Source organism: Crinia signifera, chromosome 3 (genome assembly GCF_055691185.1).
Source record: "Crinia signifera chromosome 3, ASM5569118v1, whole genome shotgun sequence".
NCBI lineage: Eukaryota > Metazoa > Chordata > Amphibia > Anura > Myobatrachidae > Crinia > Crinia signifera.
The window spans coordinates 118,691,035-118,713,178 of NC_139219.1; the positions used below are offsets into that span (position 1 = coordinate 118,691,035).

The 22,144-nt window shown below is 43.2% G+C and overlaps 2 protein-coding genes across 2 annotated transcripts in view; one reads left to right on the forward strand and one right to left on the reverse strand.

The window, feature by feature from the left end:
- Positions 1-6,096: 6,096 nt before the first annotated feature.
- Positions 6,097-16,151, reverse strand: LOC146062903 (uncharacterized). Its single transcript, XM_083174911.1, has 3 exons — positions 16,032-16,151; positions 9,113-9,397; positions 6,097-6,206 (listed from the first exon to the last, which is right to left on the reverse strand). Exons 2-3 carry the CDS (start codon positions 9,324-9,326, stop codon positions 6,097-6,099), a joined length of 324 nt encoding a protein of 107 aa, XP_083031037.1. The 5' UTR covers positions 9,327-9,397; positions 16,032-16,151.
- LOC146063734 (adenylosuccinate synthetase isozyme 2) overlaps positions 15,516-22,144 on the forward strand; it is a 257,360-nt gene continuing 250,731 nt past the window's right edge. Inside the window, exon 1 of the mRNA XM_083176422.1 lies at positions 15,516-15,824. Coding sequence (XP_083032548.1) covers positions 15,651-15,824 — 174 coding nt within the window. The 5' untranslated portion in view covers positions 15,516-15,650. The remainder of the gene's footprint in view (positions 15,825-22,144) is intronic.

Genomic DNA, 22,144 nt, shown 5'->3' on the forward strand with positions numbered 1-22,144 from the left:
ATACAGCTCAGTGCCCCCTTCCACACGTTAGTGTTCTCCCTCCCACCGCCTGTGCAGTAAAGGAGTAATTAGCAGAAGTTACTGCTCCAGGTCCTACATGGTGAATGGAAGATAGAGCACCCCCTGCCACCCGTGGGACATCAAAGCTGCTGCTGATACCACCCCCCACCCCTAGGAGGGGAGAATGGGTAAGGGCCCCAGCGCATTGCTTTGCCCAGGTGCCCACACTGCTGTTAAGACGGCCCTGCTGCCTAGAAATGAACACAGTGATTGGCATATATGTACTGCTGGACACCACTCATAGAATGATTAACCTGTTATTTTTGTAATCAATGTTCTTGTTTTTTTTTCCCCTAAACATTAGATGTATTTGTTTATTTATTTATTTACAGTTTCTTATATAGCTCAGCAGATTCCTTTACGCTTTACAATAGTAGACAGTGATAAAACAAACTGGGTAATGACAGACTTGGGGGTTAGAGGGCCCTGCTGCAAGCTTACAATTTATTACATCATAATACACTTCAACGTATTTAACAGTTAATATATTGGCTTATCTTTGGCATAATTATATGCTGTAATGCAGCCCAATCATGTTCCCAGTATAGGGGATGCAACACTGTTTTTCTGTCAATAAACAGAAGTGATATGTAAAATGATACATTAGACAGTTTACACTTACTTGTAATACTTATTGTAACAGTTACTGTTTTTCAATAACAGACTGCAACAGTTATTTCTTATTTATATACACAGGATTGTCTATCTTTGTATATGCACTGCAAGGAGAGCAGCATAAATCCAATTTCATGTATTTCAGTGACACTGTGTGAAATATAACACTGCATAATGGCCCTTAATCAGACCTGATCGCAGTACAAATTTGTTCTCAAAATGGGCAAAAAAATGCTGGACTGCAGGTGGGGCAGATGTAACATGTGCAGAGAGATTTAAGGAGGCCATACATCTACAGATTTATTGTCCGATCTGTCTGGTTGGAACAAAATCCTGGTAAAAGATGAGAGCAAATGACAGTTGACCATTTGCTTTGAAATGCTGAAAAACTGTCATTCAGATATTACCAGCTGTTTGTTCCAACCGACCCAATCTGACAATCGATCTGTAGATGTATGGCCACCTTTAGATTTGTGTGAGTTATTTTGTTTCTGTGCAAGGTAAATACCAGCTGCATTATTTTTACACTGTAATTTAGATTTCAGTTTCAACACACCCCACCCAAATTTAACTCTCTCAGCACGTTACATCTGCCCCACCTGCAATACAGCATTTGTTTTGCCCATTTTGAGAACAAATTTGTACTGCGATCAGGTCTGATTAAGGGCTATTATGCAGTGTTATATTTCACACAGTGTCACCGAAATTCCATTTAGAGTATTTGTGCTTCTATTATAAACACGTTCAGGAGAAAACACACAATATTCACAATTGTGACCATGAAAATGGGTCAATTATTAGGGATTTTTTCTCCCACCAAAGTCAGTCACTTTGCACTAGGACAAGCTCGTACTCTCTTTTACTATGCTAAAGTATATTAATGAACCACTCTAAGACATCCTGACATACAGTAATTATAACTGGATCGGAGCATCTTCATAGTTTTCGTCATTTTCACCAAAAAAGTGAAACTTCAGGCCTCTTGCCAGAACAGAAGATGTTGACTCAGATCAAAATGCTTTTGCACGTTTCTTATTCAAGTCAAGTCACAACTTTTCCACACTAGCCGATTTTGAATTTCTCAATTTCAGTTTTTTCACTCCGCCCTACTATACATGTTAAGCTATTTTAGTCTATCCAGGTAAGTTCCTGTCCTTTACCACATAACTGACCCTAAGAATCGCATATAAACCCCATCAAATTATTTTTTATTGGCGTAGGGGTGCTGTGAAAAAATTCTGATACTCCTAGGGTGCCGTGATTTAAAAAAGATTGGGAACCCCTGCGTTACAACATGCAATGTGAAAGGGGTTTAACTGGCTTTAGACCCGTTTTAAGAAACGTTTACAAAAACGGGTTGAAAGCAGGTTTGTAATGTGAAAGGAGCATTAGTGCAGTCTGAAAGGGGCAGTTACAACATGCAATGTAACCGGAGTTTAACTGGCTTTAGACAAGTTTTAAGAAACATTTACAAAAATGGGTTGAAAGCAGGTTTGCAATGTGAAAGCAATCTGACCCGAGAATCTTATGCTGCTTTCCCACTGCCAAGCCGTTTAAAGAACCGGTATTTCTTCTACGATCCCCATGGCAGCCAATACCTAGGGATTTCATCCCACAGCCTTGAGTTAGACAGGTTACTTTTTTCCTCTAGAACCTCCCCTCTGGTATAAATCCCCACTCCTCCCCTTCCTCTGTGTCTTTTTTTCCTGTCTCCTTGTTAGTTAGATAGGCTAGAAGGGTTACTTTTGTTTTGGCTCACCTCATAGTTACAGGGTTCACTCTGGTGGGAGGCAGCATGGGAGCGTGACCCTTTTGGGGATACTGTCCATGTTATGCGCTGGATGTACCAAATGGAAGCGTGTGAACTGTAAGGCTTCATGGTGCAGGAGACAATTATCCGTTGTGGGAAGTCTGTAAGAACGCCGGCTGTTTTCAGCATGGTCGGCGTGTTCAGGTGGGACTACATTTCCCAGACACAGTGCGGGGTCACGTGACCGCTAACGCCGAGCGCTGGCCGGATTTACGCGTCACTTCCGCCGGGGGGACGCGGCACACAGGAAGAGAGACTACATTCCCCAGAATGCTGCGGGCATATGGAGGCCGGTAACAGCGGAAACTACACATCCCAGGATTCCTGGGTTTGCTCCACGCTTCCTGCGGCGCGCTCTGCTATTTAAACGGAGTTGTTACAGCTGGAAATGGCAGTCTATTTGAAAGCTGTTGGCAGAGAGAGCGGTGTTGGATAAACTGAGAAGGTAAGACCTCCTGGAGGAGGCGGTTCTTGCTCTGGTTTATGGGCTATATGGAGCAGTTATTGACTGTATGTATATATATTTATGCAGGTTTTTTGCTTCAGAACTATTTGCTGCATAAAGATGGATCTGCCTTCCCCTCCTAGGTCTGATAGTGCCCCTGTGAGGTGAGCCTTTGTGGTTTTTCATTTTAGGAAGTGTAGTTTTTAATTTCTAGTGTTAGTGATAGGTTCTTCTATTTTCTATTTTTCTTAGTGTGCCTGTTGTACCTAAGAAGAGAATTATGAAGAAAAAACATACCAACTTTAAGTGCATGGCTTGTGATAAATTGTTTGAAGGGTCACAGGAAAGGACCTTGTGTAATGATTGTGAAGTTCAGCCTCAGACACAAAGTGATGCACCTGATGCAAATCAAAACAAGATGCTTAAACAATTAATGGACTGGATGAAGCAAACCTTTGTGTCTAAGGACGAATTTAAGGAATCGCAGAGTCATAAGAGATCTAGATCTCAGGCTGAATTTGAGTCAGTGTCATCAGATGACGTTTTTGAGGTGGAAAATAATTCTTCAGAAGATTCTGGTGAAGCTAAAGAGGACAATAGAGCCTTTAACTTTGAAATTGTAGAAAATGTGTTAAAGAACATTTATAAAACCATGAACTTTAAAGATACAGTGGTGCAGACAGAAGGTGAAGATGTTCTGTTTGAAGATAAATCTAAAAAAACTAGAAATTTTCCGGTGCATCAAGTTAATGTTGAGAAGAAGCAGGGGAAATTATTTCGTATAGATCGTATGTACCCGATTAAAGATGAGTCATTTATCAAATGGTGTGACCTTCTGAAGGTGGACGCAGCGGTGGCTGAGATAACCTCGAGAACAACAATAACCTTAGAGGATGGAGCATCCTTCAAAGATCCGATGGATCGGAGGATGAAAGGGTCACTCAGGAAGTTACACATGTCTACAGCAGTGTCACTGAAAGCCAGTGTTTCTATTGCCTCAGTAGCAAGGGATTTAAGGATTTGGAGTATGAATTTGCATTCCGATATAGAAGAAAAGATATCAAGGCCATATGTCCTGAAGAATTTGGAAATTATACAAAAGGCGATTGAATTTTTATGTGAAGCATCATTGGACATTACATCCTTTTCAGCCAGATCCATGGCGGCAGGGGTTGCCACTAGAAGAGCACTGTGGCTGAGGTCCTGGTCCGCAGATGCCCATTCGAAGAATCGGTTAGTGTCTCTTCCCTTTGAAGGGTCTTATCTCTTCGGATCAAAATTAGATGCCCTTATACATCGTATGACTGGGGGCAAATCGTTGAAGCTACCGCAAGAAAAGAAATTCAAGTACCCATTTAATACAGCGGGAAAGCAGGCCTATAGAGAAGCAATGACATATAGACCTGGAAGACCTTATAATCAAAGAGGTGCATTTGGTACTACTAGGAGATTTTTTCGTTCCAACTTTAGAAGAGGATCAAAACAATGACAACCATGGATCCCCATTTGTCGGAGCTCGATTACTACAGTTCGCGAGTCAATGGAGGCATGTAGTACAAGACAGATGGGTGTTAAAAATTATAGAAGAAGGTTACAGTATAGAGTTCATGCAGACCCCAATGAGAGATTACTTCTTTCAATCAAGAATGCCAGCGTCAAAGTTGGAAAGGAGAGAATAATTGAAGATCCTGGATCAATTATGGAGCATCAGAGCGATAGAAAGGGTGCCAGTCTCACAGGAGAAAAAAGGGTTTTACTCGAACCTGTTTCTGGTGGAGATGTCAACAGGGGGTTTCCGAACCATTATAGATCTAAGGAAACTGAATCAATATATAGAAGTAAAAAGGTTCCGGATGGAGACATTAAAGACGATTACAGCAGGCATCAGAAAAGGAGATTTCATGGTCTCATTAGACCTAAACAATGCGTATTATCATGTCCCTATCCACCAACTACATCGAAGATTCCTCCGGTTTTGTGTTCTGGGCAGACACTTCCAGTGCACTTGTTTACCCTTCGGTCTGACTACCTCCCCAAGGGTGTTTACAAAGATACTAGTAACCCTAATCGCACACCTCAGGAGAAGAGGAATCCAAATTGCAGCCTCATCAAAAGAAAGAGTCTTAAAAGACTTGAACATAGTAATGACAGTTCTCCAAGATCATGGATGGTTAGTCAATCTGCCAAAGAGTCAACTAATTCCGACAAGGAATATAAATTCTTGGGAGTCATTATAGACTCAGAAAATTTCAGGCTACTTCTGTCTCGAGAGAGGTGTATAAAGATCACTACTCTCTCAAGAGAAGTGGCTCAAAGGAAGGAGGTACCACTGAAGACTTGCTCTCAACTTCTAGGTATGATGTCTTCCACGATCGGAGTCGTGCCTTGGGCACAATGGAAAATGAGGGAGTTTCAGTGGGCGGTTCTACCACACATAAAAGGCAAAAATCCCAAGTCAGGGTATGTAAAGTTAAAGATCGAGGTAAGAAGATCTCTAGAATGGTGGACACAATCAAGCCTAAGCGAAAGGGCGATGTCACTTTGGCCCTTATTCTGATCGGTGCGTACTTTCCCGAATTCCTACGGTGCTGTCCGCACGCAACGCTGTGCGGTGGCATGCGGACATCGTCCGTAGAAACGCCCACGGGTCCTCCGCATTCGGACGGACTCACTCTTTAAGAACAGGGCGTGTGTACGGACAACATACAAACCTTGCGTGTGCGGTGGACACGCACAGATTCTGCACGGTCTTACCGCGTAAGCACGGTCTTACCGCGTTAGAACGGACGGGAAGCTAGCCGTACGCACCGATGCGGAGTATTTACGCTCAATACAACACTTTTTTACTGAGTACACACAGCGATCACATGACCCACTTAGGCAATTAGGCAACCTCATTAAAAAGGGATTGTTATCTATTTGAATCAATTAAATCCTAATATATACTGAACCACATTCCTAGTACATTCATTACACACATTAACCCTTACAGCATGTGACCCTAACATACATCTATATACACTATTTACATTTTGCTTATTTAAAAGATTTTAAACAAATTACACATATACTTTCCCATTTTAAATAAACACACAGACAACTTCGAACTGTAATTAACAATTTATTTACACTACATTTTTTTTTATAAACTGAAAAAAAAAAAACATTACAACTCCCCCTCAACTAGCTGGTCGATTTCAAAAAGCACCTGCCGCAAGTGGCCTCTTATCCGAAAGAGGGCCCCACGGAGACCCTCTTGTGCTTGGGCTGGCTCATCTGTGGACCAAATCAAAATTGAAAAATTAATAATGATATTCAGGCATACATTTAACATAGTCATACCTAAATTTTAAACATGCACCGTGACAGGTGTGTGTATATATATATATATATATATATATATATATATATGGATAGGAAGATGATCGGCACTCCCGATGAAGCGTATAAAGGATGATGCCCAGGTGCCTTGTCTTAGTGCAGGGAAGCACAGTATTTTAGACGTCAGGTAGATAACCGGCACTCACAGGACTTGTTAATGAAGGAGGCAGACACGGAGGTCTTAAGCAACGTTTCGGTTTATTACAACCGTTATCAAGATCACAGAAACAATGATACAGTGCATACATATATAGACTTACCAACACCACAGTGCAGGGCGCCCGCACCCCTCCGTCGGCCCGGATCACATGACGTCACCCTCGCGGGACGCGCACCAGCCGGTGCGTCCGGACCTCCTTTGGGGTTGCTAGGCGACCTGTAGTAAACAACAAAAAAGTGCATGAATGAATAAGTGGTTAAAAAAACCGGCAAATCCCAAAAGCAGTAATGAGTCACGAGTGTGACACGAACCCCAATGTGTAAATACACAATCCTTGGGTATGGACAGCATGATGCAAATAAAGTCAATGAAGCAAAAACCCGAAGGTGAAGCAGCGGCAGAGGCACAGCTGGGTATCGTAAGGAACCCATACACACTGTGCGATGAGGGGATGAGGTCAGGGGGAGCGGTGGGGATTTATAAGAAGCAATGAAGACTGCAAGATTCGTTGAGGCCAAGGGGGTGTACGGTATTTAATCTGTGAATCCATTTGGCTTCTCTTTGAAGTAATAAAAGATCTCAGTCTCCACCTCTTAGACTAGGAGGTATGTGATCGATGATCTTGTACCTCAGTGTGGCTAGGCTATGCTTGTGTTCCCTAAAGTGTCGGGGAACGGGTTGTTCGTTGGGGGGTATTCTTCCCTCAAGGGAGGCTCTGATACTCGATCTGTGACCAGCCATTCTGGTCTTAAATTGGCATGTAGTTTTGCCTACGTATAATAGGCTGCAGGGGCATCTGATGGTGTAGACAACATGTGTCGACGTGCATGTCAACACATGTTTGATCTTGATGGTTTCGCCAGAGTGAGGGTGTTTAAAGGAGTCACCTGTCTCAAGGAAGCCACAGGTGGTGCAATTAATGCATTTATAGCACCCCGGTTTGCGTTATAAGAAACCAGGTGTGACGGGAATATTGAATTTGGAAATATCATTATGGACTAGGTAGTTCTTGAGGTTGCGATTCCTCTTGTAGCTGGGCAGTAATTTGTGGCGAGCGAAACTTTTTAGATCTGTGTCATTGGTTACCATCGGCCATAGCTGTTTGGCAGCTTTGGTAATGGCTTGCGAGGAGCTGTTAAAGGATTGAACGAAGGGGATACTGTCATGAAGGGCTTTCCTCTCTTTGGCAGCTAAGGTATCTTTTCTGGGGGTATCCAGAGCTTTTTGTTTGGCAATCAATAAATCTGACAGTCTGTATCCCCTGCATAAAAACTTGTCAATCATCCCATTAATTTCGGCTTCCGCATCCCCAGGGTCATCGCAGATTCTGCGTGCCCTGAGGAATTGCGAGAAGGGGAGGCCCCTCTTGGTGGCCTCTGGATGGGCACTTGAGCAATGTAAAAGGGTATTATGATCTGTGGGCTTTTTGTACAGATTGGTGGAGACCTTATTATCACATAATGTGATTTGGACATCGAGATAGTGTATAGAGCTATCACTGATGTCATGGGTGAATTTGATGGTGGTATCAAGGTTGTTGATGTTGGTGATATGATTGATGAGTTCCTCTTTGGTACCCGACCAAATCAGCAAGAGGTCATCGATGTACCGTAAAAACAGAATGATTTTATCGGAGATGGCCTTATCATTAAAGAAAAATTCCTTTTCCATCTTAAACATATAACCATTGGCAAACCATTGAGTGCCGGTTATCTACCTGACGTCTATATATATATATATGTATATAGACACATATATAACTATATATATGACACATACAGCTATACATACATGCATACATACTACATGGAAAGCCTGTTTTTTCCCCTCTACCCTTTACTCTGTAGAACACCTCACAGTCATAGTGCTCTTTCTCAATCCAAACCCACCCATGACTAAGCTCTGAGAAGCATGTCACGTGCTGCACCAATCCCAATTCTGCAAACAAAGTTCAGTGTCTGTTATATGATGGAGCGTGGCAGGGGAGTTACTCAACTCTCAGGAATGCTCAGTACATTTGTGCAATCAAGCATGGCTTGCCTGCTGATGGTCTGCTCCAGAAATCATTGTCATAATGCCAGTTAGGTGAAGCTGCAGCACTAACCCACTCCCATGCACAAAATCATTACAAACACAAAATCAACAAACAATTATGGTGCCAAACATACATGCAGACCGCAGGGGGTGGTTAGCTACAGGAGGGCACAGGGGCACTGACCACTTGTTACTCCAGTCTAAGCCACGCCTGTCCATACTCCATTTATGCCATACTGAATCTAGTTTACAAAGATCAATCACCAGTAAACTCTACTCACCTATATGAGGCTACAGATTGTATGCTTGCAGCAGGGACATGTAACCCTTACATGAGCAAGTCATCCCTTTCTTCCAGGATACAGATTAACTACACAGGTTCAGTGGCACTTAAAATCGACCTGAAAGCCATCCTCACAACCTGTGTCATTAATTTGTGTCCAGGATGAAAGGGATGGTTTGGCCACCCTATCTAACCCCAAAGTGTGTCTGTTGCTACCCAATTTGTTGTTTGACTTTATAGTATTTTCAAACACAATTGAATCACCAGTGCTACATATTAAATAGTAGATGACAAAAGGAATAATGATTCTTTATGTATACATACCACTTTCGGCCGCCTGCTCAACCTCACAGGCCTCCTCATCCTCCCCCTCTTCCTGGCCCTCTTTGGCTGCCACCACCTCCTCCTCGGCTGCCACCTCGTCCTCCAATGGCACCACCTCCGCCTCCTCTGCCCACACATCCTCCTCCACTTCCTCCCTTTCCTCTGCCTCCACTTCCTCCACCACCCCTTCTTCACTTTCACCCTCCTCAGCCATAGCTGGCTCCGCCTCCTCCTGGGCCTGGGACGCCTCAGACTCCTCTCGGGTCTGTCTTGCTCGTTCCCGTGCTGTGTTTGTGAAAGAACAAAAAAGTGCCAATTAGGGGTCATTTGTATTAAGCCTTATCAAGCTATAAATCAAAAGGTTATAAGTACTGATAAATGTACAGCCAATCAGCTCCTTAGTGGCTTTTACAAAAGACAGGCTGTAACATGGCAGTTATGCTGTGACATTTGGGCCATTGTAAGCATCACAAACATTAATCCTACACAATGACATATTTTATCACCATTACAGGGTGTCAAACAGGAAGTAGCACACATATAGTGTATGCCATGTTTAACTCATGATCAGGCTGGTTACCTTATTGGCTTAAATAAGGTCATGTAAGCAATCATGTACAAATGGCCATTTAATGTATAAACACTCACATCTCGCTATGCTGGCCCTGATTTGCTGGAGCAAATCCGGCTGGCGACGTCTCAAGTCTGACCACCGCCGCTCCAGCTGTGCGATGGTCCGCCGCACCTGCATGCGGGCATATATGCGCCGGCGGGCAACCGCATAGGCATTACGCTTCTGCCGGTTGGTTATGAAGGGCCCTGCACGGCCCAGCCTGGTCTCCATAACGGCGACCAGTGTCCTTAACTCAGCAGAGGAAAAAGGGGCTGCTCTGCCATAGGCCGCCATCTTAGCAGTGGCACAAATCAAGCGATCATGTCCTGTCATTGGTTGATCAGAGTGATATTTGGTATTAACTTTATTGTTCATTTTTACAGTAACAGCGTGTATGCGCCAGAACAGACGGCTAACCCATTGCATCGCAAACCCACACTTGCTGTACCTTTGCATAGTTTAGCAGACCATGAAATTACTTACTATCTCCTAAACAGACAGTGTAAAATAAGATGGGAACCCATTATATATAATCTATAACATTCACCAAACATGGCTATAAGCAACAGGTGAAATAGTCTGCATCACTAGCCACAGCTATTTTATAATGAAAGCTATGCAGCAGAAACAAAGCAAATAGTGCCAGACCTTTTACCAATATTAGGCCATGCTGCCATGTGTACACTTACCTTCTACAGGCCTATACTAGAGAGGTGGAATGAAAAGAAGCTAGCATCAAGGCTGAATTTGGAGAGCTTTCACATGTGATTAGGATGCTAGCACTGATTACTTGTGCCTAAGTGGTGGACTGGATTTACATATGGAATGGGTATTGTCATTTGTACTACATACCAAACAAGTGCACAGTACAGATGTACATTCACATATACATTTCATGTCTGACCTCAGTTTTATTCGGTGATTGGTGCACTAATCTGCATTTACCTACCAAATCAGACTTACTCAGTCTGCCAGGTTTTTTTGAAAGTTTTTCCCGCAGCAAGGGGCGTGGCCTATGCGCCGCACGGTTGACGCTGCCGTATGGAACGCGGCCGTACGGAACGCAGGGTGTCGCTGATGTACGCCGATTACAGAAATAGTATATAAAGGTGTGTTTGGCAAATGCAATGTTGTTGCACACATGTCTGCATCTCTATCTGAGGAAGAGCAGGAGTTGCAGGACCTATTTGCTCAGATGGACTCCAGCACCACCTATGTCCCCATCAACCCTGAACAGCCATTGGGAGAAGAGCAGCCAGATGGGCCATCGACATCAGGCCAATCGGCAGCTGGCCCATCCTCAGCATCAGCAGAATCATTGGGAACACAGCAGGTGGCTTCCCAACAGAGTAGCCTGGCCAGCACTTCAAGTACAGCAACCGGTGGCCGTGGCAGTGGCGGTGCAAGTGGCAGTGCAAGTGGTCGTGGCCACAATCGGGCAACAGAGGAACCAACCACCAGAAACATGGCATACGAACCGCAGGAGCTTGCCATCCTGGTGACCCGGGCACGGGATTTGATCGAGTGCCCACAGGAAAAGTTGACACACACAAGGAGATGGAAGATCTGGGAGGACATAACGGCGGAGATTAATACGGTGGCTCCACAAGTTCGTGAGGCGGAGCACGTTAAGAAGAGGCAAGTTCATGTGTGTTACATTTGAGCAGTACAAGTCCAGTAATGTTTACATTAGAAATTAGATGGAGTTGGTCAATGGGCGGTGACGTTGCTTGAAGCCACAGACATGTTTGCCATGTCATTGAATTGATAGTTATTGTAGGCTGAGTGTGATTGTATCTTCTAAGGGTTGTTTTTCAAAATTATTATAATCTAAGTTTGGTGTCAGGAGGCACATGTTGTATTATGTTTCAGATTGCAATGGGTGCTACAGCAAACATGAGGAGTGACATGTATTAATATGTACACTTTGATTGCAGGTGGCACGACTTCAAAACGAACCACAAAAAGAAATTGACCAAGCGGTGGGAACACAGCCACACCTCTGGGGCTGGCCCCATGCCTTCAAAGCTGAAGCTCACCCCCCTGGAGGAGATGGCCGAGTGCTGCATTGCAGTGGAGGAGGTCCGGGGGGTGAGCACGATGGACAGCGAGTCCCCAGCGGAAGTCATGGCTTCTTTGCTTGAAGGTAATTATTTGCCATGCCATAAGTAGATGTTTCGAATTTTGCATGGAATGTGTGGTAATTGGAATTTTCTCTTTCACCAGCATCCCCACCGCTTGGTCAACAATCTCTTGAGGAGGTTGAGGAGTCTGTGCCACCTGGCCCCAGTAGCAGGCCCGTGCACCAGCAGCTGCCAATGTCCGCGGCTGAATTGGCCACGTGGGGGCATGTGCTTGTCAATATTCAGCAGCAGGGAGAGTCGGCATCAGAGCGGGTGCGTAGGGCCGAGGAGGTGTTGCAGGGTTTGACCAGCAGCCAGCAGAGTATCGCTGAGAGCCTGCAGGCTATGAGTGCCAGCCAGCAAGCTATTGCTGCTAGCCTGCAGGTGCTGACTGATCAAGCCCTGCGGCAAAATGAACTCCTCCTCCGCCATAATGATCTTATGGTGGAGCTAGTTGCCAGCAATAGTCTAATGTCACCTGTTTCTGGTGCATTACCACCATCAGCACTCCCTGCTGCCAGAGGGGGAAGACCATCCACCCCCTCCCCAGCATGTGCTCCACCTGACCCACCATCTGACCGTGGCCGTGGGCGAAGAGCTGCTGCACGTGGCAAGGAGCCTGCCAGGGGCAAACGTGCCCGCAAATGAACTTGTGTCCGCATTCATCTCCACCCTTATGTCTTCCCAAATCTTTCATTGAGCTGTGTGTGTCAGCATCCTGTGTCCAATTCTGTGCCGAGGGTCCCCACATTTGCCCTCGGTTCAAATGTCATGTTTGGTTCCCCTGTTGCCCCGTTTTGGCTAGCATTACTGTGTGCTGTACTTGAAGTGTTGGTGCTATACTTTTGTTGTGAAGCCACCTGATGTGTTCCTAATGATTCTGCTGTGGCTATGTATGTCTATAATACATGTATTTATTATATATTATTTACTTTTATTGCTGGTATGCTACCTTTTACTTTGTGACGGTTTCTAATTTATTTTATAAGTTCATTTAATAAATGTTTTTTGGTTTCCCCCAAATGTGTGGTTTAATTGATACATGTAGAAGTGACATGTGTATTTGTATTATTAATATTAAGTTGTGGTCATTAGTTGCAGTGTAAAAGTGTGTGAAAAATGCAGCATATATGTGTGTGTTTAGTAATGTTCCATTTAAGCTGCAATGGCTCCAATTGAAGCAGTGAGAAGCGTGTAATTAACAAGTAATGAGTAAAGTAGGTGATTGTATTGTGTTCAGCTGACATTGGTTGAGGTGCGTCCGTCCTGATTAGGCGTTCCGATTGCCTAGCGCATGACCGAGTGGTGTCCGCAAAGCAATACTTGCTTATGGACACCGCATATTTCTTGCCTGTTTGTTCGCGTGCATTCGGTGTGCTGTCCGAGCCCTCCCCCCTGTGCGTGTCGACACCCCCCGTGCGTGTCGACGCCCCCCCCCTGTCGACCTACCCCCCGTGCAGCCGGTACCTCCGTTGTGGATCCCGGCACTGCAGTTCAGTATGGTCGGAAGCACTTATGAAAAAAAGTGTCTTTCAGAAAATGGCTGCCCCATAGGAAAACCTGTTTAAAAAAACTGTCTTTCATATGGGGGCAGACATTTTCCAAAAGGTCGACACGGGGGGGGGGGGGGGGGGCGTCGTCACGCGCGCGGGGTGGCTCCAGTGCTGTGAATATTTAATGAGCGCTCATTAAATATTCACTGCGCTGAATTTAGGACCCAGCTCATTGGCTGGGTCCTAAATACCGTTTCAGACCCGATTTTGAGCCTAAAATACCGGTTCTGAAACGGGTAGGACCCTGCATTTTAACCGGTTAGAAAAAACGGTATTTTCTAACCGGTTAAGTGGTCCTGCACCTTTCAGACCGCACAGATTACCATTTTAAAACGGTAAAAAAACGGCAATATACCGTTTACAAAGTGCGGTCTGAAAGGGGCACTAGTGTAGGATCTTAACTACCATTTCAGAGGCATTCCCACTGCCTATAAAACGGCTTTGAAACGTGTAGGACTCTGCTTTTTAAACGTGTTGAAATACCGGTTATCTTTAACCGGTAAATCAACTCTGGCGCTTTTCCACTGCACAAGAAAAGAATTGCAGGGCGCTCTAGGGTGAACAAGAATTAAACAATTTATTAAAAAACAAAACACATTATTAAAACAACGAATACACAATCATATAATGCATTTAAAATCTCATAAATGGTGCACCATTATATCTAGCTCTGGGAATTATTCGTGGCCAGAGGTTGGGGATCGATTCCTCAAATTAGAGGTGTTTGAGTCCCAGTATAATAACTGAATTTAGTGGCAAATGTCCAGATTTGCTTAAGGTTCTCAAATGAGGGCTAGAGAAACAATAATGGACCAATGTCAAATGGCGCTGTTTTGTTGGTGCCCGTGCATGCGGAGGGCAAGGACTTCTGTCTGGTGGCTGGGTGACAGTGTCCGTCCTGCCTCCACTTGGTGTTGGTTGCACGGCACAATGAAATAAGCACAGTCAATACTTGAAAGTTTGGTGCGCCGCAGCGCTATCTCACCCCTCTCGTGCAGCTCGGCTGTCTCCACTGTGTTCACACAGATAGTGTTAGGGGAATGCCCCGGCAGCAGCTCCTTCCTTTTGTTTGTAAGCGTCAGGTTAAATACCTTCCACAGCGCTCTGTCACTTCGTCTTTGCAGGTTGAGAAAGCCGCCCTGTGAGCGGAGAAACGCGTTCCATAAAGGATCCATAAAGGATACTAAAGAAGCACACCCCTGCTGCCGGCTTACGTCTTTCTGCAGAGCCGACTTCTTCATATTTTCCAGCCGTACACTTGTAATACCTGCAAAGACGAAGTGACAGAGCGCTGTGGAAGGTATTTAACCTGACGCTTACAAACAAAAGGAAGGAGCTGCTGCCGGGGCATTCCCCTAACACTATCTGTGTGAACACAGTGGAGACAGCCGAGCTGCACGAGAGGGGTGAGATAGCGCTGCGGCGCACCAAACTTTCAAGTATTGACTGTGCTTATTTCATTGTGCCGTGCAACCAACACCAAGTGGAGGCAGGACGGACACTGTCACCCAGCCACCAGACAGAAGTCCTTGCCCTCCGCATGCACGGGCACCAACAGAACAGCGCCATTTGACATTGGTCCATTATTGTTTCTCTAGCCCTCATTTGAGAACCTTAAGCAAATCTGGACATTTGCCACTAAATTCAGTTATTATACTGGGACTCAAACACCTCTAATTTGAGGAATCAATCCCCAACCTCTGGCCACGAATAATTCCCAGAGCTAGATATAATGGTGCACCATTTATGAGATTTTAAATGCATTATATGATTGTGTATTCGTTGTTTTAATAATGTGTTTTGTTTTTTAATAAATTGTTTAATTCTTGTTCACCCTAGAGCGCCCTGCAATTCTTTTCTTGTGTATTCTGTTTTAGAGGGTGGCAATCCTCTTTTGCGGTGGCTGCAGGGGAGCAAGATACAGCACCTGACCCCTAGCGCCAAAGACCTTATTTTTCTCGCTTTTCCACTGCAGCCTTTAACGTTTAGAAAGGGGAAAAAAACGGCAATATACCGTTTAAGACCTGCAGTGGGAAATGGTCATCAGATACCAGCAGGGGGCGCTGGGTAAAAGCGGACACGGGCCCTGATGAAGAAGTGGCGTACAAGGGGTTATTGTCCCCCTCCCCTCCCTGCGTGCAAGTTACGGAAGCTGAAGCAGGCGGGCGGCGCCTACTGTCTATAACTTTGGAGCATATTTGCCGCTTCCTGAGCCCGCCGTCACCGCGCTCTTTACAGGAGTCTGTGATATGTCTGCGCTGCCGGTCGTAACGTCTAACGGAGAGCGCTCCGCATCCACCACACATCCCGTGCTTGTGGACAGCAGAGTGACCGTGGTGCTGGGCGCACAGTGGGGCGATGAAGGAAAGGGCAAAGTGGTGGATCTACTTGCTCAGGATGCGGACATTGTGTGCCGCTGTCAGGTGAGGTCAGGCTTCGCCTTCGTGTTCTGTTGTGCTGGTTATGGGGAGTGTGAGTGCGGCTAGTAGCTGAGCTAATACCCGCTGTGCAGTGAATAAGGACGAGTGCCCGGCTGCGACACGTGGGGGGCAGCGGTCCAGTTACAAACGGGATGCTGGGCTGGCTGTGATTAGAATGTTTCCTCTATTTATTTTAGATCCTGTACTGACCTTGTGCGGGTCTGTTCGCGGGCAGAGATCATGTTTAAGTCTCCGTTATAGGCGTGTTCTATGGGTGTCATTTACGGGCCTAGTATTGCACCTCCTGTCACAGCGACTGAGACCGGTCACCTCTCTGGCTGTTCCAGGAAATAACTTCCACGTCTCTGTCCACTGCTGTAACCATGCATATTCAGTATACAGAGAACATGAACATACAGTGACGTTGCCGTGATGCACATGACATACAGAGATAACGTGTATGTATGTATGTTGCTGTTATGTGCATAATATATGGAGAACATGCAGTATACAGTCACTCTAGTCATGCACATACAGTACAGATGTGTGTGTGTATAGAGATGCTGCATACAGTGAAGCAGTCATGTACAAAGCGAACATACAGATATGATGCTGTACCTGTGCATGCAAATACAATATAGGGAACATACACAATACAGTATTGAGAAGTTGCTGTAAGTATACATATAGAACAGGATTTGGTGATCCTTGCACAGATGGTTACATCAAAATAACGGGTAATAAAGGATCTATGTATTAACCCCATCAGTGGTGTTTTTTTTTTTTTTTTTGGGAACGCTCCCCACTGGATGATTTTTTATTTTTTTTTATGGGGAGTGCTCCCTTAAAACCACCACTGCCTCCCTGGGTCTAGGCAGCGCTGCTGAACTGTCAATCAGCGGTTGCCCGGACCTGCGCACCCGTCATAAGCCGGCGCCTTCAATAGAAAACCCGGGGGGAGAGGAGAGGAGGCGCGGCAGCGCCGAAGCTGCTGGAGTTCAGGGATTGAACTCAGCAGCGCTGCCCGGCTCTAAATGGTGGCAATTCCGAAAATTCTCAGGATTGCCACTGGGTTAAGCCTTGGATAGCACCCACACAGCCCTAACTGTCGGTATAACACATGTGACATGACTGTTGGGATCTGGTTGGTAAGTACTTTAGGCCAGATGCACTAAGCTTCAAAAGTTATCAAATGGAGAGTGATAAACAGCCAGCCAATCAGCTCCTACCTGCTATGTCACAGACTGTGGTTAAAATTTGTCCGGGGCGGTGAACGCAGTGATGGGTACCAGAGACCCTGTAGCGTGGGGAAGCCGACGCAGCGGGCGCACATAGAAATTAATGGACAGTCAGTGATTGGCTGAGAGGTCTCTCAGTCAGAGAGCTCTCTGCCAATCACTGGCTGTCCATTCCTTTTTTTTTTTATCTTTTAAAATACTTACATACATTTTAGATATTCTGGCATACACGTGTATGTCATATATCTCACATATATTACACTTATATTCGTTTACATACTTACATATATACATTTAACATTTAACAATTACAGGTCCATATTCATTTCTCTTCTGAATTCATCTAAATTCTATTTATTATCTCCTTGTTAGGTCCCCCCAAGTGGTGTTTCTAGTTTTTCAATATATTTTCCCCACACTTGCCATTTTTTGGTTAGGTTACTCTCTTGCATATCTAGTGTTTCCATCTTGTATGCATAATTTATTTTGCTTATTACTAAGTTTAGGCTTGGTGCTAAGTTCTGTTTCCAGTTCTGTGCTATTGCAGTTTTAACTGCGATGTATATCTGGTTTATTACATATTTGTTTTTGACCTTCACTTTGTTATATATGTGTAGTAGCACCATTTGGGGGGTCAGGTTTATTTTTACTCCTGTTACTTGCCAGATTAGATGCTCTACACCAAGCCATAGAATTTTTAGTCCGCTGCATGCCCAAAAGACGTGTAGCAGATCTCCACTTTCCTCCATACATCTCCAGCATATATTGGGTGGTTTGGGGTAGAATTTATTCATCTTTTCTGGTGTTAGGTATACCAATCTCATACATTTTTCAATATGGGAGCTAGGTTTAGTCATTGTGTGAATTGCATTAAATAAGTTCGCCCAGTCCCCTTCATCCAAGACCACCTTCAGGTCTTGCTCCCATCTAACTTGTGGTTTGATTTTCTCCTCCAGTTTGTTATTCATAATATATTCATACCAAAATGTAACTCCCCCTCTATAATTTTTGTTTTTTTATTTATTAAGTAAGATATTTGGGAGATTTACCAGCGTGTCTTCGGATGTTGGGGACTCAGCCAACCAGCTCCTTACTTGGAGATATTTATAAAAATCTGTCACCCGAATATTATACTTTAACTGTAACTGTGTAAATGATAGTAGACCCTCTCCTGAGTATATATCTTGGAGGTTTTTTATCCCTTTATTTATCCATTCCTTTAAGTTTAAATCTGGGATGCATTTTACTATGGTTCTTATTTCCGTTTGTCTTAGTGGGGCTGTAAATTTGGTCTTAAGGGGCCCATACACGGTCCGTTAAACGGATCCGTTTGGGTCTTAATTAGCATGTATCGGATCGCATGCCTAGTGCATGCAATGCGATCCAATACGATGTTTAGCTAGTACAAAAAGTATGTGCAGCACATACTTTTTGTACCGTACTATGATGCGCGGGAGCGCGCATCGCATAGTACAAAACGGACGGTCCGGGAACGGACCGTCTATGGGTACCTTTAGTGTTTAATATGGTATCCCAAACTTTCAGGGTCTCTTTTATTGCTTTGGGGGTTGCACTCGTTGGGTTCCTAATTTTTGGTGGTATCCAAAGTAATTCTTCTGTATCTAAGGGGTTTATTCTAGTTCATTCTTTCTGACAAAATCCTTCTTAGATGGACAAAACCATGTGCACTGCAGGGGGGCAGATGTAACATATGCAGAGAGAATTAGATTTGGGTGAGTTATTTTGTTTCTGTGCAGGGAAAATACTGACTGCATGATTTTACACTTCAATATAGATCTCACTTTGAAGAAAAACCCCACCCAAATCTAATTCTCTCTGCACAAGTTACATCTGCCCCACCCGCAGTGCACATGGTTTTGTACATCTAAGAAGGATTTTGTCAGAAAGAATGGACTAGAATAACCCCCATAGTGTCCTGTCAAATCATCCTCTAGTTTCACCCATGATTTTTTTTCCTTTCCTACCCATCCTGTTATTTGATTAATTATACATGCTTGTTGATATGTTTCTAGGTCTGCTAGTGCTACCCCTCCTTTTTTTTTTTTGGTCTCACCAAGTATTTTTTTGCTATTTTTATTTGTCTGTTCTTCCATATGTATTTGTTTAGGACTGCATTGAACTTATTTAACCAATATTTTGGTAATATTCGTGGTATTGCCCTAAACAAATACATAATTTTTGGTAAGAGGAACATTTTGAAGGATGCTACCCTTCCTATCCAATTAATCTCATGATTTAGCCCATCTTTAGTTTTCTTTTTTATTTGTTCAAGCATTGGCGTGTAATTATATTCTATTAGATTTTCCTCCTCTACTAAATTTATTCCTAGGTATCTTATGGTTTTTGTTTTCTAATTAAAGCTATATTTGCTTTTCAAATTCAATAGTTTTCCCTCTTCTATGTTTATTGGTAAAGCTTCTGTCTTTTTTTTTTATTAATTTATAGTATGATGCTCTTGCATATTCTTCAATAATTCCCATTACTGTTTCTATGGATTTTTCTGGTTCCGTCAACATTAGGAGCACATCGTCTGCAAATAAAAGTATTTTATATTGATCTTTGTTAACTATTGGCCCCTTTATCATTTGGTTTATTCTTATACTTTCTGCAAACGGCTCTATCGAGAGGACGAATATAATTGGCGATAGAGGGCAACCCTGCCTCGTCCCATTTGTAATGGGAAATCTATATGAGGATCTGTTGTTTATATATACATGTGCTGTTGGGTTTGAATATAGGGCTAAGATTGCTTTGATAAATGCTCCCTCTATTCCAAATTTCCTCAGGACTACCTCCATATATTCCCAGTTGAGACGGTTGAAGGCTTTTTGTGCGTCAAGCGACAGCACCGTAAATGGGAGATCTTTTTTTGAGAAGTGTTCCATTATATTTATTGCTTTCCTGATGTTTTCTGTTCCTTGCCTATTTCTTACGAATCCGACCTGTTCGTCTTTTATCAACTGTGGGAGATATTGACTAAGGCGATTTGCCATTATTTTCGCATAAATTTTAATATCTGTGTTCAACAGGGCTATCGGCCTGTAGTTTTGAACACATCTCTTTACCCTCCTTAGGGATCGTCACCAGGCGTGCCTCCAACATCTCAACCGGGAATTTTTCGTTCTTTATTATTGCTTCAAAAGTGTCCTGGAGAATTGGAGCTATTTTTCCTTGAAAATATATATAGAATTCGTTGATATAGCCGTCTGGTCCGGCTGATTTATGTAATTTCAATGATTTAATGGTTTCCTCTATTTCCTGCACCGTTATGGTTTTATTTAAGTTTTCTATTTGATCTTTCTTTAATTTTGGGAGATTTTGTTTGTTTAAAAATTCTTCTGTTGTGTTTTTTGTTGGTTGAAATGTGTTTTTATCTTTTAAATTATACAGGTTTTTATAATAATCAGCAAAAATATCTGCTATTTCGATTGGATTAGCTATTTTATTACCATTTTTGTTATATATTTCTCTTATTTCTCCGAGTTTGTTTACCCTTAATTTTCCTTGCTAATAGCCTTGTGGCCTTATTACCTTCCGTGTAAAGTTTCTGTTGGAATTGTACCATACTTTTCCTTATTTGTTTGATATTTTTATTTTCCACCTGGTCTCTTAATTTGTTTAGATCTTCCAATATTTTATTGTTTGTTGGGCTTTTTTTGTGTTCTTTCTAGTATTGTTATATTATTCTGTAGTTCTACCTGTATTTTTTCCTTTTTTTTTTATTCTTGAGCAGATCTGGATTATATTTCCTCTGAGTGCTGCCTTTAGAGCACACCAATAGTTCATTTGGTTGGTTTCTTCTGGATTATTTCTACCATATTCCTCTATCATATTCACTATTTGGGTTCTTGTTTCTATTTTTTTAAGTAGATGTTTAGGAAAAGTCCATGTTCTTTGTTTATATACGGGTGCTGTATTCTCCAATATGGTCACTATCGGGGCGTGGTCTGACATTGTTATTGGCAGTATTTGTTGGAGGGTTGTTTTATCTGTTAAGGTGAGGTCTATTCTTGAGTGTTTTGTGGGCGTTCGAGAAGAATGTGTAGTCTCGTATAGTGGGGTTTTTAATCCTCCAACTATCATATAATCCTGCCTCTGCGAGCATTTCCTTGATTCTCCTCGAGAGCTCACAAATTGCTTGAGTTGTTTTTAATTTCCCTACACTAGTTTTGTCTATTTGGGGATCCAATGTAACATTAAAATCTCCCAAGGTTATTACTGTTTCTCCTCCTACTTCTTGTATTTTTAATACTTCCTGACAAATTTCTCCTGTGCGCTATTGGGTGCGTATACCGTTGCTAATGTTATTGGTTGACCTTCTAGTAGCCCTTTCAGTATCAAATATCTCCCCTCTTTATCTACTACCTGCGATTGGGTTACCCAGTTTAAGTTTTTCTTGATCAATATTGCAACTCCCCTTTTTTACACAATGCACTGGAGAAATATGCCCTTGTGTACTTCTGGTCCTGTAATTTGGGTGTATTTATTCTTGAGAAATGTGTCTCTTGAATGGCCGCTATATCTATTTTCTGATGATTTAAATACTGGAGGAGGCGTCTCCTTTTCTGTGGGCTGTTCAATCCCTTTATATTCAAGGATAGGAGTTTTATCATTTATCTGGTGGTTTGGGGGGTAGTTTTTCCTCGGTTATTTGCATCTTTCTTACACCTTGTTTTAACTGAAATGGACCTAGAACATATAACAATACAACAGTTACATTTATCACACATTGTCTTAACTTAAATAGACCTGGGACATCTAACAATACAACAATTACATTTATCACATACATTATTTGTACATGCAATAAGAGCACAATTGGTCTCGATTTCTTGAGACTACCTTTAATCCTATTGGGGTAGTGTGTGTTTTACCCCATCACCTTATCCCTAAACCCATTATTTATCTGTTTCTCTTAGTTTTCCCCATCTTACCTTATCTTATCCCCTTCTCTTGTTTTTGTTTGCTTGGATATGTATCTATGTGAAAGGGGTGTGTTACAAACTGGAAGAACGAAGGGATAGAGCGAAGGGAGTGAGGGAGCAGAAGGAGAGGAAAAGAAAA